At 37.2% G+C, this 18,942-nt stretch overlaps 1 protein-coding gene and 1 long non-coding RNA gene across 2 annotated transcripts in view; one reads left to right on the top strand and one right to left on the bottom strand.

Moving 5' to 3' along the window:
* LOC111468554 (probable cyclic nucleotide-gated ion channel 5) overlaps positions 1–17,109 on the bottom strand; it is a 22,520-nt gene extending 5,411 nt beyond the window's left edge. The window contains exons 1-4 of the mRNA XM_023113801.1: positions 16,908–17,109; positions 15,933–16,004; positions 13,874–14,456; positions 2,724–2,936 (exon numbers count right to left, since the gene is read on the bottom strand). Of these exons, the coding sequence (XP_022969569.1) occupies positions 2,724–2,936; positions 13,874–14,456; positions 15,933–15,991 (855 nt within the window). The 5' untranslated portion in view covers positions 15,992–16,004; positions 16,908–17,109. The remainder of the gene's footprint in view (positions 1–2,723; positions 2,937–13,873; positions 14,457–15,932; positions 16,005–16,907) is intronic.
* Positions 600–1,114, top strand: LOC111468567. The gene is made up of 2 exons (XR_002714770.1): positions 600–696; positions 912–1,114. It is a non-coding gene; the product is annotated as an uncharacterized LOC111468567 (long non-coding RNA).
* Positions 17,110–18,942: the final 1,833 nt, after the last annotated feature.

The raw sequence follows: 18,942 nt of genomic DNA on the forward strand, positions 1-18,942 counted from the left end.
GGGGGGGCGGAACCTAGAAGAGAGACCCTCGGAAGGAATGGCGACCCAAAAAGGAATATCCTTCCTTCCTCAAACTCACCAAAGAGTCACCTAACAAGAAATGAAGGGTTGCCATGTCAACTACTTCCATACCCCTCAACAAACAACTAAATGGGAAATCTAAAGAGGGCAGGACAAAGGCCATGAAATGCAACATCTTACCAAACAATAGGTACAGCCAAGGGAACACAAAACTAAAAGGTTTGTCTCCTATCCAATGAACCTCCCAAAAATAGACTTTGTACCATCCGTAGTAGAACAGTTTATAAACTGAGAGAAAAGAGGAAAACCAGACGAAATAGCCTTCCAACAAGGAGCTCATAACCACCCCCCCTCCCCCCCCACCCACCCAATCCTCCCCTTCCCATAAGAAATCCGTCATAATTTTCTCCAAATGTCCAAGTATGACTGAATTCTTTCTTTTTATTTTATAAGGGGCAATCTAACATTACTTCAAAAACATGAACAGCCTAGGAGAAAGGGGAGAACTCCCCTCCTAGAGAGAGCTTCTTACAAGAAAAACTCTCTAAAATCTTCGGATCATAGATGGGGTAGTTGCCAAAGAATTTACCATAACTGTGACACCACTCAAAAGCAGGGAGTTGTACAAAATTCCAAAAAAAAAAAAAAAGAAAGAAAATAGATTTATCTTCAAAGGTTCTCTTGTTACGTTCCAACTGAAAACTCTATAAAGTAGCTCAAAAGGTAACCTGTCAAAGGACCTTTCCTTTACCTTTCAAGTTCCAGCCCATTAGGCCTTCCAACATCCAATCATCCACTCAGCAAGGAAGGTAAACCTGAATCTCAAAGATACCCAACAGGCAATTCAAAACGATCTAGCAAAAGGGAAAAACAAGAATAGATGGTCTAAGGTCTACCCATTGTCTAAGCAGAGAAGGAAATCAAAGAGCAAAGCCCATTCCTCATATTCTTCTTCTGCATATATCTCGAGTATTAAGACTCCTATGTGCTGCCCACCATAAGAACTCCTTCCACTTTTTTGGGGACTTTAAACTTCCAAATCAAGTTAGCAAGTGCAAGTCTGAGGGAAGTTCTATTTCCAGCTAGCTTCAAAAACAAAGGGATTCCAAGGACCATCTAATAGCAGTTGTCACCTTCCCCAAACCAAAAAGCACCTAAAAACGATCAACAAGCCCGAAGCTCTTTATATAAATTCCTCTTCCAATGCCCAAATTCCAAGTTTCGTTAGTATCATCTCAACAATCTGCCACAGTTGCATAATTCTTGAGAGAGAGATTAAAAATCTCCACGAGTCTCCCCAAGCCAAAAATCCTTCCAAAGGCTAACCTTCTAGCCATAACCGACCTTGAAAAAAAAGGAATTTACAGAACATGGGAGCTATCTTGGCAGTGTCAAACCAAGGCCTATTTTTGGAGCTTGCCCTCGGCGGAAGAGTCATCCACCCAAAAGGATCATTACCACAAAGGCTACTCACTACCTTTCTCCACAGGGCCTCCTTTTCCATTGAAAATATCCACAACCATCTAGTAAGAAGAGTGAGATTACTATACTGAAAAGAACTCATACCTATAAACCACCGAACAAAGGAGGGAAGTCACCTGCCAATTAACCTAGTGACGACTGACCTTGTAACCACCCCATTCCAAAAGTAATCTATAGCCATCTTTTCCATACTGTTGATGCCTCTCACCGACACCTTTAAGGAGAGAGAGAAAATACTACGGTAATCTAATTGGAATCAAGTTTATCAAATTTAAACAACCCCCCTTTGAGACAGAGTTTTTCCACTGTGATTTTAGCTTTGAACTTATCCACTAACAACTGCCAAGTGGGGAACCAGTGTAGGTTATGGGAAGACAATCTATCTTACAGACCAATCTTCCAGCCACAGAGGCAAACTTACCGTTATCAACATTTACTCCAATGAGTAACGTTTTAGACAAATTCAAGGAGAGACTTGAGCAGTCAATGAAAAGGGAGATCACCTTCTACCAAGTCTTCAAACATCTATTTTTCCAGGCCAGAAAACAATTATATCATCACCATATTGCAAGACAAAATCAGATCTTGATCCCCCATCAATAGATTATTGCTATAAGTCCTGAAAATCAAGTTAGTAAATATCTAAAAATAACTAATACACCACCCAAAATCCAGCCAACATAATATACAAAATACAGATAAAAAATGCCAATCCAACTATAAAAATATACAATCAAAGAAACAAAAGCAATAAGCCAAAAAGTTATCCAGCTTAACACTAAAATGTCCAAATCCATAGCAAAAAAAAAAAAATCCAACCCATACAAGCGCTCACATTCATAGTGTCATCCAGACAATGATTATCAGACTTGACCACATAGCTTAACAAAAACAAAGAAAAGAAACTCGACAAAGACGGGGTTATCAATTTCATGGTTAATCAAGTTTAAGATTTAATTTGATTAATTTAACACCTTAAGGTCAAATTTCACCAAACAAGCAAAGTAAAGAAAGTATAAGGGATAAAATTCTCTTGAATTTAAGGAATATCTTAAAGGAAAGCCAAAATTGAGCTGCTATTTTCCAGCTACCAACCATTAACAAACACCATAAATAAATAAAATTTCTATATAACCGGCAATGATTATTTGTAAATAAAATAAAATACAGAATACTTAACAAATAGTACACCAACTTCAAAGGGAACAGGAAGGACTTACATGACTTGCAAGCATATATAATAGCAAATAATATGCAGCACCTGCCCAGGCTGTTTCTGCAAATACGCCTGTTGTCCTTTTCAATTCTGAAGTCAATGGTAACGCTCTAAGAAATCTTGGGATATATTGAAGGAATACAATGAAAAGAAGGGCCTGTTTTGTCACATATACATCTGAACCTTTGGACCTCTGAAGAAATCTCCAGACCACAATCTGCATAGAAATAAATGGCAGACTAATTCTCAATATTCATAATCTTACTCCCACAACTCACGAGAAGAGTACTACACATAATTAACAGGGATAGAAAATCAAATTAAAAAATGATAAGAACTATAGTAGCAACGGTCGAAGGATCAGCCATAAGTCAGGAGATATTTGTACAATCCCATTAATAAGGGAAGTCAACCTCCCTAATTTATCTGTTACCTAGTATCTAAGGATTAATTAAGATTTATTGTTACCTAGTATTTAGGGGTATAGTTAGCCTATCATAAATTACACATGTACCTCTTTGAAAGTTAATAAGAAAAACAACAAGCTAATTTAGACTTGCAGCATGGCATCAGAGCCTCCATAGCTAATTCAACCTGAAGTCTACCCTTTTTGATGAAGCCTTCATAGTTGTCAAATCATTTATTGTGATCAAGACCCACCTTTCCACTGGTTTATTTTACCATCATGTCAGAAAAATCTCAAGTTGTTCTTCCAATCGTCATCACAAAGTATCAAGTTATGAGATTCAGATTCGAAGTATTCAATAATGGAGGGAACTAAGGGTGTCGGAGGAAGAAAAGGAGGCGTCAAAACTAAGAATTCCACATCCATCGAGGCTGGACTTCAATTCCTGGATGAAAGAATCGAACGGTTTCTAAAGACCTTGCCACTAAGGTTTTGGAATTGGCCACGAATGAAGAGCGTGACAACAAGAAAAATAGGATAAACCCTAGACATGTTCTTCTAGTTATGAGGAATGATAAAGAGCTCAAAAAATTGCTTCAAGAGTCACCACTACAAGCGATGGAATTCTTCCGAACATCAATTGTTTCACCAAGAAGAGTGAGCACGAGAGAGGCAAACAACGCCCATGGAAGTGCTCTAAGAGAAGTGAGCACACGAGAGACAAGCGATGTCTGTGAAACTTCTCCAAGAGGAGTGTCTGTGGAAGTGCTCCAAGAGGAGTGAGCATGCTAACAAAAGTACTTCACAACTTACTACTTCATGAGTTAGTAAGTTAGGAGATAAGTGCTCCAAGAGGAGTGAGCATGCTAACAAAAGTACTTCACAACTTACTACTTCATGAGTTAGTAAGTTAGGAGATAAGTGCTCCAAGAGGAGTGAGCATGCTAACAAAAGTACTTCACAACTTACTACTTCATGAGTTAGTAAGTTAGGAGATAAGTGCTCCAAGAGGAGTGAGCATGCTAACAAAAGTACTTCACAACTTACTACTTCATGAGTTAGTAAGTTAGGAGATAAGTGCTCCAAGAGGAGTGAGCATGCTAACAAAAGTACTTCACAACTTACTACACGAGTTAGTAAGTTAGGAGATATTTGTGCAATCCCATTAAATAAGGGAAGTAGTTGACCTCCCTCATTTATCTATATTGTTACCTAGTATTTAGGGATTTATTTAGATCTATTGTTATCTAGTATCTAGGGATTTATTCAGATTTATTGTTGCCTGGCATCTAGAGATTTAGTTGACCTATTATATAGAGCACCTGTACCTCCTTAAAATTTAATAAGAAAAACAGCCATTTAATTTAAAATGTAACACCCAATACATATAATGAGTATTATATTAGAAACTTTTGGATTTTAGTGATTTAATGAATTCATAAATAAATAAAACTAATAAAAAAAGGACGAAAGGGTTGTGTATGGAGCCAGTGGCGTCCACAACAAAAGGATACAGAGGGGGACAAAAAGACCTTGCGTGAGGGAGAAAACAGGCCACCTACCCAAATTCTTGCTCATAATATCTTCATAACTTCTAAAGATTTGGGACAAGTGAAGAGGATTTAAACTCATGGGGGCTCGATTTTGGGGATGAAGAAACTTCAAAGGAAGGTTGGACTGCCGCTGGAAGCTTGAGGAGGATAGGAAACCCATATTGACATAATGAAACTAGCCAAGACCTAACTAACATAAAAGCAAGTAGAGGGGGTTTAGAACGGGCATGCGCCCATAGGTAACATGTCCTGAACAAGTATGACCGAGACATCTGACATGCGACCACAGTCAACACGTCTTGAACAAGCATGACCGTGACACCATGTTGTTGTTGTAGGGACCCTTAGATTGAGTCTTCTCCTTTCATGTCAATTTTAATATCATTTTAATGTTATTTAACTCTAAACTCGCTCTTCTAAATGCATGTTCGACTTTTTTTCTCACTCTGTTTTACAAAATTGAAAGATTTTACTGCACTTTTTACTCTTGAGTGCACGTGTCGATCTATGATTTGAGGCATCGAAAAACGGGTTGTTACAGAACTTCCTGAGAGAGTTACAACATAAGAAGTTTGAAGTTAGCCCAAAAAAAAAATCCTATCTGACCATCACTAATACTTGCCAATTATTTGTTATTATTACACTATTACTTTCCATAAATTAACTCTTATCAGTCCATCACAGAAGACTTAATATACGAGAATATCTTAAAATGGATTTAGCAGTCCTATTGGCTTGCAATTCGGTCTTGGAACCTCGAGTACACGAGTTTGATCCACCTACAAGAGAATATTATAACTGCCCCGGTAGTTGTTAGAAACAGACACTGACTACTTGGTAAGGCAAATCAATGATAGCAGTATGCAAATAATGTACTCTCTTCCTCATGTCTCCTCCTACCCATCCACCTTGCCTCCCCTTCTGTCATTTTCCTTCGTGTAAGCTCCAACTTCTAAATAAGAGTTAATCTAGGGCTAACCAAATCAATTTCTCAACTCATGAAGGTGAAAAAAAATTCTTCTTCCTCCTCGTTCCGCAAAAAAAAATGCGTAAGAGTTAAATCCGTATAGTATACACACAAAATATACATAAGAAAATACATAAGAGTTAATGTGGATAGGCTATGGTGAAATTTCATTCCAAAAAAACAAGGAGATACAAGCATAGGCCTGGAGATAAAGCTCTACCCAATCAGTTAGAAGAGAGGGTTATAAAAGGTCCCAACTCTAATAGAAGAGAAGATTTCAAAACATTAGTTTGACTTAGACCAAAGAGAAGCTATCTGTTGTATATATTCTTGAAAATTCTGTTATTTCTTACTATCTCCTTGGACTTACTATTCCTTTGTCTGAAAGAAAGACGAATGATGTGGTGGGTCTCCTTTTTCTTCTTCGTGGCTAGTTAGTGATATCAAGGAGGGTTCTAGGGGGTTCTCGTGCCTTTCTTTTTTTTGTTGTCTTGTCTAACCCTTCTCCCTCAGTTCTTCTGTTTCTTCTCACTCTGAAAAGTTATAATTAAAAAAAAAAAAAAAAAAGCTGGTTTTTGAGTGGCAGGTCTGACATGGGAGAGTTAATACCATGGATTGTGTTTAGAGGCATTCTTCCTATATGTTGCACCCATAATGGTACATTTTGTGTAGGAGGGATGACGAGATTATTTGATCATTTGTAGTGGCAATTCGCTCTTTACCTTTGGTTTATAGAGTTAGAAAGCCTTGTTGAACACAACTCTTAGTAGGAAACACTCGCACTCTTTACTTAAGACCAATCGAAAAGAGATCACAAGACACTCTGTAGAATACTACTGCACTCTGTGCTTTATATTTCTTGGGATGAAAACCTAGGTAGGGTGGAGGGGTATTTAAAGTAAAGGCTAGACAATTTATTCCTAAAGTTTCTCAATCTTTTTCAAAAATATTTAAATTTTTTTCCTAAAATATTTAGATATCTTTATTCCAAAAATACCTAAATCATTTTCCGAAAATATCTAGGTATCTTTATTCCTAAAATACCTAAATCATTTTCCTAAAATAAATATACAATGGGCTCATACAATTATTGAGCTTGACCCTATTAGACTAGTGATAATTTTTTAACAGTCCCCTCAGCACTAGGTCCACATTTGATGCCATCAATTTGAGCCGGCAACGAAAGCTCTCATGTTAGCCCTTTTGTAAATAGGTTTGCCACTTGTTCATCTGTGTTCTTCCTTCATCGCTTTCTGTCAAGTCGACTTTTTTTATGCTTCTTCATATGTCTCTAGCTCATTAATTTCATCTTCTACCATAGCTGCATTGACATACTTAGGATTTGGCCTTCGGATTCTATTTGATCGCCTTAGTTGCTGATGTGCCGTTTCATTTGTATCAAATTCGCTTGATTGAGTCACTTCTTGCTCGTCAACATCAATGTCACTAGGATCTTCAAGCGCATCAACATTTGACTGAATGTGCGTAGTTTGCTCCCCCATCTTCTGTTATAGAATTTCTTCAATGTTGTTTGAATCTGGTAAGTCTTTCTTCTCTGAGGACCACCATGAAGATGCTTCATCGAAAACTACATCTCTTGATGTATAGTAATTTCCACTTGTTAGATCACAACATTTCCACCCTTTTCTTTGATTGTCATATCCAACAAATATACACTTGATTCCTTTCTTGTCAAATTTGCTACGTAGATGGTTAGGCACAAGTACATAGCAAACACAACCAAATACTCTGAAGTAGCTAACCATAGGTTTCATGTCCCATTGTATCTCAAATAGTGAGACGAGACCTAGCCTTGGTTGGAGAAGCTTGTTGATCACATGGGCAGCAGTTCGCATAGTTTTAGCCCAAAATCTTCCTGGAACATTCTTTGCATGTAACATGCTTCGACAGATTTCTGCAAGGTAACGATTCTTTCTTTCTGCTACATTATTTTGTTGTGGCGTGTTGGCACATGTAAATTGATGTTGTATCTCACACTTGTGTAAATATTGATCGAACTCGTTTGATGTGTATTCTCTGCTATTGTCTGAACGTAGGCAACGAATCTTCACTCCTACTTCTCCTTCGATCATCATCTTAAATTCTTGAAATTTTGAGAACGTGTTAGATTCCTCTTTCATAAAGAAAATCCACACATATCTTAAGTAGTCGTCAATGAACGTCACTATATACTGCATTCCACTGATCGATGCTTGATTGACTTGACCGAACAAATCAGAGTGAATTAACTCTAATGGTTTCTTTGCTTTGAAATTTGACTCTTTGTATGGTAATTGATGAGTTTTACCATATTGACATCCAATGCAAACGTTTGTTTTGACTTCAGGTTGAGGTAGACCTTTGAGCATGGATTTCTTCATAATCAGCTTCAACTTGTGATAGCCAAGATGTCCCAATCTTGCATGTCATAGATCTGTTGTCTCATTCTTCCAGGTCTTGTCAACATAAGCAGACTCTACAGATAGAACGTAAATGGAATCCACACTTCGTCCTTCCATTGTTGGCATTTCCTGTTATCTTAATATCTTCATAGACTTTCACAACTTCTGGCTCAAGCACTATGTAGTGACACTATATCAGATTTATAGTCAGGCATGATTGTCGTATTACCGATCTGAGCAATTGACAACTGTGTTATTTGTTGTGTGTACCATACGACTTCCTTTGTAATCTTTCTTGTCTGCAATTTTCTTTGATCGCCAGTCATGTGATTTGAGCATTCTGAATCAACGATCCAATCATTCTCATAATCGATATGCTCTCTCATCATTGCCATGAGTGCTAGCTCATCTTCTTCTATGGCGTATAGTACCTTTGCATCCCATTCCTCCTCCATCTCCATGTTGGAGGATGTTACATTGCTTTCAACCGACCTTTTCTTGGACCAAGAATCTTTGGACATGTGGCCCTTCTTCCCACAATTATAGCAAATACCTTCAAATCTCTTCCCTTGAGAGCTCTTGTTGTCGCTCTTCTTAGCTCTTCCTAGTTGTACATTTCCTTGGTGGCTTTTTCCTCTATCACCATTTTTGTATCCACGTTTGGTAGACGACTTATTGTTATTCCGACTTTAACTTGTGCAGAGTGCTTCTTCTTTACGTGATTCTTCCCATTTGTTTAGTCATGGCTTCTTGGCTGGCTAACAAATTTTCAAACGCTAGAAGTGATGGTTGAGCAGGTCATCCTTGTACAGCAATAACGAAACTTCTATATTCTGGTTGCAATCCGTGGATAATGATCCTCCTCATTCGAGCTTCTCCAATGGCGGACTTCGGTCTAGTTCAATAATCTCCCGACAAATCAACTTGACTTTGTGGATGTACTGAGCAATTGTCATGTCACAATTGTGAAATTGATAACAGCTCATTCTCCAGAAGTTGTAACCTCGTATCGTTCTTCTTCGAGAACATCACAAATGTGTCTCATGCTTCTTTTCGGTGTCTTGTCATCCCAAATATGCTCTAACATCTCTGCTCCGATTGTGGTCTTCAAGGCAAACATTGCTTCGTCTGCTTTGATTCTCCATTTGCGCAAGGCGTCGTTAGAATCCTCCTATGGCAGCATAGTTTCACTCCCGCCAACGACCTTCCAAAGATCGTGTCCTTGTAAATAAGACATCATGCATGTTGCCCACGTGTTGTAGTTGTTGAGTTTCTTGATTCCTCCAACGATTTAAAAATCACCAATCGTGTTGGCAATACCTCACAGTAATACCAAACAAACCTTTTCAACACAAAATTTACAGAGTCACAGACTACTCACGACACAAAGAAACTCACTCACTAATAATCTCAAGAAATCGTTTATGATGTGAAGATCAGACAGCACTGCAACCACATAATATACTAAGAATTCCAAGAGATCAGACAACTTACACCCTCGTTCTAATACCAGATTATTGAACACAACTCTTTTGCGGAAAATACTCGCACTCTTTATTAAGACCAATCAATAAGAGATTACAAGACACTCTGTAGAATACTACTGCACTATGTGCTTTGTATTTCTTGGGATGAAAACCTAGGTAGGGTGTAGGTATTCATAGTAGAAGCTAGACAATTTATTCCTAAAGTTTCTCAACCTTTTTCCTAAAATGTCTACATCTTTTTTCCTAAAATATTTAGATATCTTTTATTCTTAAAATACCTAAATCTTTTTCCTACAATAAATATACAATTGACACATACAATTATTGGGTTTAACCATATTGGGCTAATAAAGAGTGCAAGTGTAGGTTAGTGTATCAGAGCGAGGTTAGTGTAGGTTCAATAGTTTCTACAGAGTGTCTTGTAATCTCTTCTCAATTGGTGTTAATAAAGAGTGCGAGTGTTCCCCACAAAGAGTTGTATTCAACAATCTGGTATCAAAGCGAGGTTAGTGTAGGTTGTTTGATCTCTTGGAATTTTTAGTATGCTCTGTGGTTGTAGCTCTGTCTGATCTTCCATATCAAAAACGATTTCTTAAGATTATTAGTGAGTGAGTTTCTACTATCGTGAGTAGTCTGTGACTCTGTAAATTTTGTGTCGAAAGAGCTTGTTTGGTATTACTTGAGGTATAGCCAACACGATGGGTGATTTCCAAATTGTTGGAGGAATCAAGAAACTCAACAACAACAACAACTACAACACGTGGGCAACATGCATGATGTTTTATTTACAAGAACATGACCTTTGGGAGATCGTTGGTGGGAGTGAAACTACGCCGCCAAAGGAGGATTCTAATAGCACCTTGCGCAAATGGAGAATCAAAGCAGGCAAAGCAATGTTTGCCTTGAAGACCACAACCGGAGAAGAGATGTTAGAGCACATTTGGAATGACAAGACACCGAAAGAAGCATAAGACATGTTCGTGATACTGTTCTCAAAGAAGAACGATACTAGGCTACAACTTCTAGAAAACGAGCTATTATCAATTTCACAACGTGACATGACGATTGCTCAGTACTTCCACAAAGTCAAGTCGATTTGTCGAGAGATTACTAAACTAGACCCAAAGTCCGTCATTGGAGAAGCTCGAATGAAGAGGATCATTATCCACGGATTGCGATCAGAATATAGAAGCTTCGTTATTGCTGTACAAGAACGGGCCGCTCAACAATCACTTGTAGAGTTTGAAAATTTGTTAGCCAGCCAAGAAGTCATGGCTAAACAAATGGGAGTCATCACATTGAAGGGTGAAGAAGAAGCACTTTACACAAGTGAAATTCGGAGCAACAATAAGTCGTCTACCAAACGTTGATACAAAAATTGTGACAAAAGAAGAAGCCATCAAGGAACTGTTCCTGCACAACCAATGAGAGATCAGAAGAACGACAACAATAGCTCTCAAGTGAAGAGATTTGGAGGTATTTGCTACAATTGCGGGAATGGGAGGCATCACATTGAAAATTTGTTAGCCAACCAAGAAGCCATGGCTAAACAAATGGGAGGCATCACAATGAAGGGTGAAGAAGAAGCACTCAACACAAGTGAAGTTTGGAGCAACAATAAGTCGTCTACCAAATGTTGATACAAAAATGGTGACAAAAGAATAAGCCATCAAGGAACTGCACAACCAAGGAGAGTTCAGAAGAACGACAACAAAAGCTCTCAAGTGAAGAGATTTGGAGGTATTTGCTACAATTGCAGGAAAAAGAGTCACAAGTCCAGGGATTGTTGGTCCAGGAAAAAGTCTGTCGAAAGAAATGTGGCATCCTCCAACATGGAGATGGAGGAATGGAATGAGAGGCAATATGTGTCATAGAAGATGACGTGCTACTGCTCGGCAATGATGGGAGAGCAAATTGATTACGATGAGGAATGGATCAATGATTCAGGATGCTCAAACCACATGTTTGATGATCAAAGTGGTGCAATAGAAGTAGGATGGCCCTCAGAGAGGAAGTATTACCAGGCTTTGACAACATTGCTTAAGTGCTGATGAGACTGGAGATCCGTAGCACTAATGTTGACAAGCAAGAAATGACACAATCAAGTGAACTCGGTGAAAAGGAAATGACACCTCAACAACTCAGACAGTCAGAAAGAATCCAGAAGTCAGTTAAAGAGTCAGAGACGTATGAAGAAGCATCACACAATATGGCTTGGCAGCAGGCAATGGAGGAAGAAATTATACCCTTTGAGCATAATCAAACCTGGGAATTAGTACAAAGACTAGGAGATGTCAAATCCATCTTTTGCAAATGGATTTACAAAATAAAGTGTACCCCAGATGAATCAATCGTGAGTTATAAGGCTCAGACGGTAGCTCCATGGTTCTTTCAACAATATGGCCTAGATTGTGATGAAACGTTTAGTCCAGTGGCAAAGATCATTATTGTACAAGTTCCTCTAGCACTTGTGGTAAATAAAGATCGAAAATTATGGCACAAAGATATGAAGAATGTTTTATTGCATGGAGAGTTGGATCGGGAGATCTACATGAATTAACCAAATGGATTTGAAAATGGAGTTGGAGTCCTTAGTCAATACATGCAAAATGCAAAAAAAACTTCATTTGGATGCGGCTCGACGGACCTTGAGATATTTCAAAGGTACAATCAATTATAATCGTTTGTACAAAAGAAGTGCAGACTGCAAGCTAATTGGATACCGTGATACTAACCATGCCAGATATCACGATATGTATGTGTTCAAACTCGACTCGAGAACAATTTCTTGGTGTAGCAAAAGACAACCAACAATATCATTGTCAACTAGAGAAGCAGAGTACAGAGTAGCGGCTGGAGCAGCTCAGGAAAGTACATGGCTAAAAGTCTTGATGAATGTTTCCAATACCACTTCATTGTGACAACCAATCTGCGATTCGGTCAGCAAAAAATACGGTGTTTCATGCTAGAACAAAGCATGTGGAGGTGCACTACCATTTCATTAGAGAGAAAGTCCTAGAAGACATCGAGATGTAGTAGATTAAGACAGATGACCAAGTGGCAGACTTGTTTACAAAAGAGCTTAATACTAGCAAACATGAGAGTTTTCGTTGTCAGCTCAACGTGGTGCAGCGAATGAGGACTAGTGCTGAGGGGGAGTGTTAAAATATTCATCACTAGCCCAATAGAATCAAACCCAATAACTGTGTAAGCCCCTAATATTTATTTTAGGAAAATGATTTAGGTACTTTAGGAACAAAGATATCTAGATATTTTAGGTACTTTAGGAACAAAGATATCTAGATATTTTATGAAAATAATTTAGGCATTTTAGGAATAAAGATATCTAAATATTTTAGGAACAAGATTTAGATATTTTAGGAAAAATGTTGAGAAATTTTAGGAAAATAAATTGTCGAGCTGCTATAAATACTCCTCCACCCTACCTAGGTTATCATCCCGAGAAATACAAAGTACAAAAAGCAGTAGTTTCTACAGCGTGCGGTAGTTTCTACAGTGTGCGGTAGTTTCTACAGCGTGCGGTAGTTTCTACAGCGTGCGGTAGTTTCTACAGCGTGCCTTGTAATCTATTCTCAATTGGTGTTAATAAAGAGTGTGAGCGTTCCCACAAAGAGTTGTGGTTTCTACAGTGTGCAGTAGTTTCTACAGCATGACTTGTATCTATTCTCGATTGGTGTTAATAAAGAGTGTGAGTGTTCCCACAAAGAGTTGTGTTCAACAATTAAGGGATGATATTTCAACAGGCCTCTCAAAGACAAAGACTTAGTAGATCTTAGTAGATTGAGATGACTTTTCGTTGGACCTTTTCTTTATTGCCTAATGGCTAGAAGTCTATAGATGAGGTTAGTAAAAGAATTCAGGGTGGATTGATGCCATTATTTCTTTTTTTGGGACCATGGCTTAAGGCCTAGCAATAATAGGTAATAAAAAATGAATATGCACTTTCTAGAAAACATGGAAGAAATGAAACCTAGAACAGAGTTAGCTGGCTACTGTTTCCCCTGATTTTGGAACTTTTTCCCTCAACTCCCATTGATTGGAGGCACATTTGATCTCTTTAGATTTCTAGATTTACTTTGGTATATGTAGTTCATTTCCTAAGGGAAATGCACAAGTAATTATATAAGGGTCCCAAAAAAATAAGAAATAAATAAACAAAAGGCAACAAAGCCTTTGATAATGCAACATTTTAGTGAATAGCATTTGCCAATGCAACATATGAATGATGATTGATAAGGTGGGAAGTTTAAATTAATTATGCAAAAAAAAAACCTTGGAAATGGATAGAAATGCATATAGAATGTAAAAACTAACAAACCTGTGGAAGGGGCAGCACAGACACCAAATCAATGATGAAATACCGCCGCAAGTATCTTTTAGCTATTTGTGCAGGATCAATCACAAGTTCACCTCTCCCAAACACCCGAGATGATGGAGCAATATAAGCTGTCCGGAATTGGAGAGCCATATGAATAAGATAGAAAACATCAATAACTGTTCGCAATGTTGTCACTGTAATTGCCAGCTTCCTATCAATGCCAAGACAGCTCGACTGTTGGTTAATGACAGGAACATAAAAGAATAGCGGGTCCACCGATATTGCTAAAAAACATGATATGACAAAAAGTTTATTCAAGAATAAGAGCAATTTGTCTTGAGGATCAAAGATCTTCTTCTTTGACTCTTTAAGATCCTCTGGAAATACAGCTCGAGATACTCCAAACTTGAGTGATCGACCAATTGATTTAAGTCCTTCGGACCCTTTTCTCATTCCTCTCTTAAAGGATCCAGATGGCTTATCATTTCCATGGACTGCACGGTTAAATCCATCTATATTCAAACCACATCTTCTTATCCCACTATCAGAAGGCGATGACAATCTAGAGTCCAAGTCATCCAACCTAGAAGTAAATAATCAGAACGAATAAGCACTTAAGATTTAAAACTTAGAATGTAGTATCCAGAAAATGTATTCAATCATCCTTTACTTTTCAAATGTTAATGAAAAGTTGGTTTCTTGGCTTAAAAAACTTACACACGAGCTGCATATAATAAAAAGGTGAAACTTAATTAGCATTATGAAGTAGCTGTGGAATTTTAACTCTAGAAGCCAAACTTGTTCATATGTTAAAATAGACTTTAAATAATTAAACAAATGACAAGCTTAGTGCTTTAAATACTTTTCTAGATTCGATATATGGTACTGATTTGATTCTATCATTGGGCTGCTTAAGTCCAATGTCAAGAAGTTTATATGAATAATATCAGATTAAATACATTCCCTTCTTATAAAAAAAAGTACATAAAAAGAAAAGATGCAAAAAAAAAATCTCCACCGAGCAAAATTGCCCCAAAAAAATAATAAACAATCTTTTTTTCAAATAAACTTTGAAAGTAAAGATGCTAAACGAGGAACCTATGTGCGAGGTACATATCTAATCTCCACGTAAAAGTAAATAATAAGATCAATAATTAAAATATAGAATGAAAGTTCATTATAGAAAACCAAGCATTAAAACTATGAGAGTGTATGAGGCAATATGCAAATGGCTTAATTTGAATATTAGCAAAATGTAACTTCAATTTCAATGAATAAAGTTTAAGTGCAAATAAGGAATACAAGAATACTAAAAAAAAAAAATATGACTTTTCAATTTTCCATATCTGATGATTTAAATGGTTCATAAATCTAAAGGAATATTCCCTGATTTGAAATCTTGGTTTATACACTTCTCAAGTACCATGGTTTTAAAGAAAACATATTTCAAGGAAAAGAGAGGGGGCCTTCTCGCAATGTAATTTCCTCGTCTTAGCTTAACTAGCCAACATACCGACTATCAACTTATTCAATACCGATAACTTCCACATTCAATCCCCCTTCCCAGTTCCCAATTCCCACCAACATAAGATTAATAATAATATTTTTTTTAAAAAAATATTAAGAGGAATACAAACTCATCTGGATTAGAATGAGGACCATAATAAGTTCTCAAATGTTAGTCTAGCATAGTCTACAATTGGGGCATATTGACAACTGTGATCGTGGTTATAACCAACGCTACCCCATTAAGGTACTTTGAAGACTTGGATGTCTACATTCACGGCATGTAGGTACACAACACAGTAAGCTAAAATACTATATACTGGGGCATCTTATACCACGTTATTAACAGGCTTATAGAAGAAACAGTTACCTATTGATCTTACAAGTTGTATACGAACATCATACATTATATAGCTATGACAGGGTTAAATTTCAAACTTGTAGATTTATTAAATGGTTCAAAAGTTACACATGACTGCAGGGAATACACTGTTAACCATCTTCATCACCTAGGGGAGATAATAAAATAGAACAAAAATAAGAACCACTTTACCTCACGAATTTTTCGCGCTGACCACCCATCAGTTGTGACTTGTAACCACAATCAAACATTTTCTATAAGCATCTGAATTCATACAGAAAAACATGTTAAGTTAGATATTTTTCACATTAGCCACTAATGTAATAAACAATCACTGTCTACTGGCTACTGGAGAAGCCCAGCAACCATACTTTGAACAAAAACAATAGGAAACAACAATTTTCAAAAACCTGTATGTTGAGGTACAGGTTATCAAAGAATGATCAACACACTAAAGTGAAGAACAAGATTGGAAATTAATAACATATACCACACGAGTTTAGCACGTTAGAACACCAATGGGGATAATAAAGTATCTACATATATAATTTGATGTTAATCAACAATTTCCTAAGCGCTCCATACTCAAACCGGTCTGCTTCCAAATTGCACTTCAATTTTCTAGTTACAACCGATTAGATCGATAAATTCTGCAGGCTAGAAGATGAAACACTACCATACCGATCACTTCCTTCAGACTTTTTTTATCAAACATAAAAACCAAAGAACTAAGATCTTAATCATGGGACTCTCAACGCACCCTGTGAGAGAAATCTCTTCGAAAACCCAACTCCAAGGCTTCCTCAAAATTACAATTGATACTCTAAATAAGAAGCAACAAAATCAACCCACTCCACATAAACTAAAACCTCAAAAACACCATCACTTCCCTTCCTTCAATCAATTCAAAGCCCATACACAATTCCGGATCCTCCCAATGTCATCCGATACTATTCTAACAGCCAATTACACAAAGTCATGCACGTCAAGCAAGCAAAAACAAAACCCCCCCACTTCCAAACTCCAGCATCCAATCCATACAACAGATAGGCTAGAAATAAAAAAAAAAAAAAAAAAAAACAATTGATCAATCCAGTAACTTAGATTGGATTGCAAGTGTGCGTGTGCGTGCGCGTGTTCTTAAGATAGTCAACGAAAAAGACTAACCACAACAGGAAATCGTCAGCTCAGTCCATGGCGCACAGAGAGAGACAGAAACAGAGAGAAATTAAATCAAAACAACCCAGAGGAAGATAGAATTGAAAATGGATTCTCAGGCGGATACAAGAAACCCACGAAACTAAATCTTCGGAAAACGCTCGAACGCGTAGAGCGGAGGAGAGGACTAACAAGCATCAACAGGCGCCTCTTTTGACGCCGTCGACGATCATTGACATCTTTTCGAGTGCATAATTACTATATTACCCCTCAACGACTGACAGTCTGACAGTTTTCTTTTTTTTCTTTTTTCTTTTTTCTTTTTTCTTTTTCTTGAAGATGCGTAAATAAATATGTTGAAAATTTCAAACAAATATTAAATAAATAAACTGTACAATTTTTTTGAACTTATTTTATTTAATTGTGGAGATCACGCAAAAATAAAGAATACATATTTTTTCTCGTTAGTTAAATAAAATTGATGACAAAAATTATGTTCACCGTCCCCTCTCACCATGCTCCACAGCTCACTTTGTTTAATGGACTCGGTACAATTCTCATACATTGAGAAGTAGAGGTGCACATGATCCGGGTTGGGTTGAGAGATTTTTTTTTACCCAACCTACAAGTTCTAGTTGATTGGATTGAGAACCCAACCCAATCCAACCTAACCCTTTATTTTAGGTTGAGTTGTACCGGTCTCAAAAAAAATATTAACATAATTCAACATTGTCATAAAACTAAAACAGCTAAATATTGAAATTTCTTGAGAATGTGTTAAACTAAGAAAAATATAAGGATAGATCATCGGGAAAATAAAAAAATAAAAAATATATATATCCTTGGCGTGGGTATTCTTAGAGAGGTCGAGGTACCTGCAAACATATTAATACGAAAAGATTGTTAATATAATTGATATATTTTTATTTGGCTCATGTCAACCCGAACGTTTTATACACGAATCCAAAGCTAAAACGATTCAATTCGAGTTTAGAAAAATGAACCCAACCCTACCCGAAATGGTAATTCAACCCAACCTAACCTAATCCTTATAGTTCGGGTTGGGTTGGTTCGAGTTGTCGAATTAAATGTACACCCCTATCGAAAAAAGCCAACAATTCTACTGTGTAACCCTTAACTTAACATAAACATTTATATTCATGATCAAATATACACTATACCACGCAAAATATAACCGGTCTCTGCTTTTATATGACCTTATGATAGTTGGTTTTTTTATGGTTTTTTTTTTGTTATAGATGTTTTTCTTGTCCCGTAATTATAGACATTTTCTAAGTAATTGAATGGTTGGAGATGGGGACGGGTAATGTAATTTATGTCCCCATTTAGCAAACTGAAAGTAATTTCTCCCCGTTTATTTCTCAATTTTCCTTTGAAACGAAGATTTCTGCCCATTTAAAAGTGGGTCCCTGGTATTACGAGCTGAATGAATATTTATTATCTACCCGTTTAAAGTGGGTCCCTGACATTACGAGTTGAATGAATATCTCTTCTTTACACGTTCAGAGTGGGTCACTAACCTTACTATTAAATGAATATCTCTTCTCTACCTGTTCAGAGAGGATCCCTAACCTTACTAGTTAAATGAATATTTGTTCTCTACATGTTCAAAGCGGGTCCCTGACCTTACAAGTTAAATGAACAACTCTTCTCTATCCGTTTAAAGTGGATCCCTGACCTTACGAGTTAAATGGACATCTCTTCTCTACTCGTTTAAAGTGGGTCATTGACCTTACGAGTTAAACGAACATCTCTTCTTTACTCGTTTAAAGTGGGTCCCTGACCTTACGAGTTAAACAAACATCTCTTCTCTATCCGTTTAAAGTGGGTCATTGACCTTACGAGCTAAACAAACATCTCTTCTCTACTCGTTTAAAGTGGGTCCCTGACCTTACGAGTTAAATGAACTTCTCATATCTGCCCGTTTAAAGTGAGTCCCTGACCTTACAAATTAAACGTACATCTCTTCTCTACCCGTTAAAAGTGAGTCCCTGACCTTACGAGTTGAATGAATCTCTTTTCT

The sequence above is a fragment of the Cucurbita maxima genome, unplaced genomic scaffold (genome assembly GCF_002738345.1).
Source record: "Cucurbita maxima cultivar Rimu unplaced genomic scaffold, Cmax_1.0 Cma_Scf00037, whole genome shotgun sequence".
NCBI classification, from domain to species: Eukaryota; Viridiplantae; Streptophyta; class Magnoliopsida; order Cucurbitales; family Cucurbitaceae; genus Cucurbita; species Cucurbita maxima.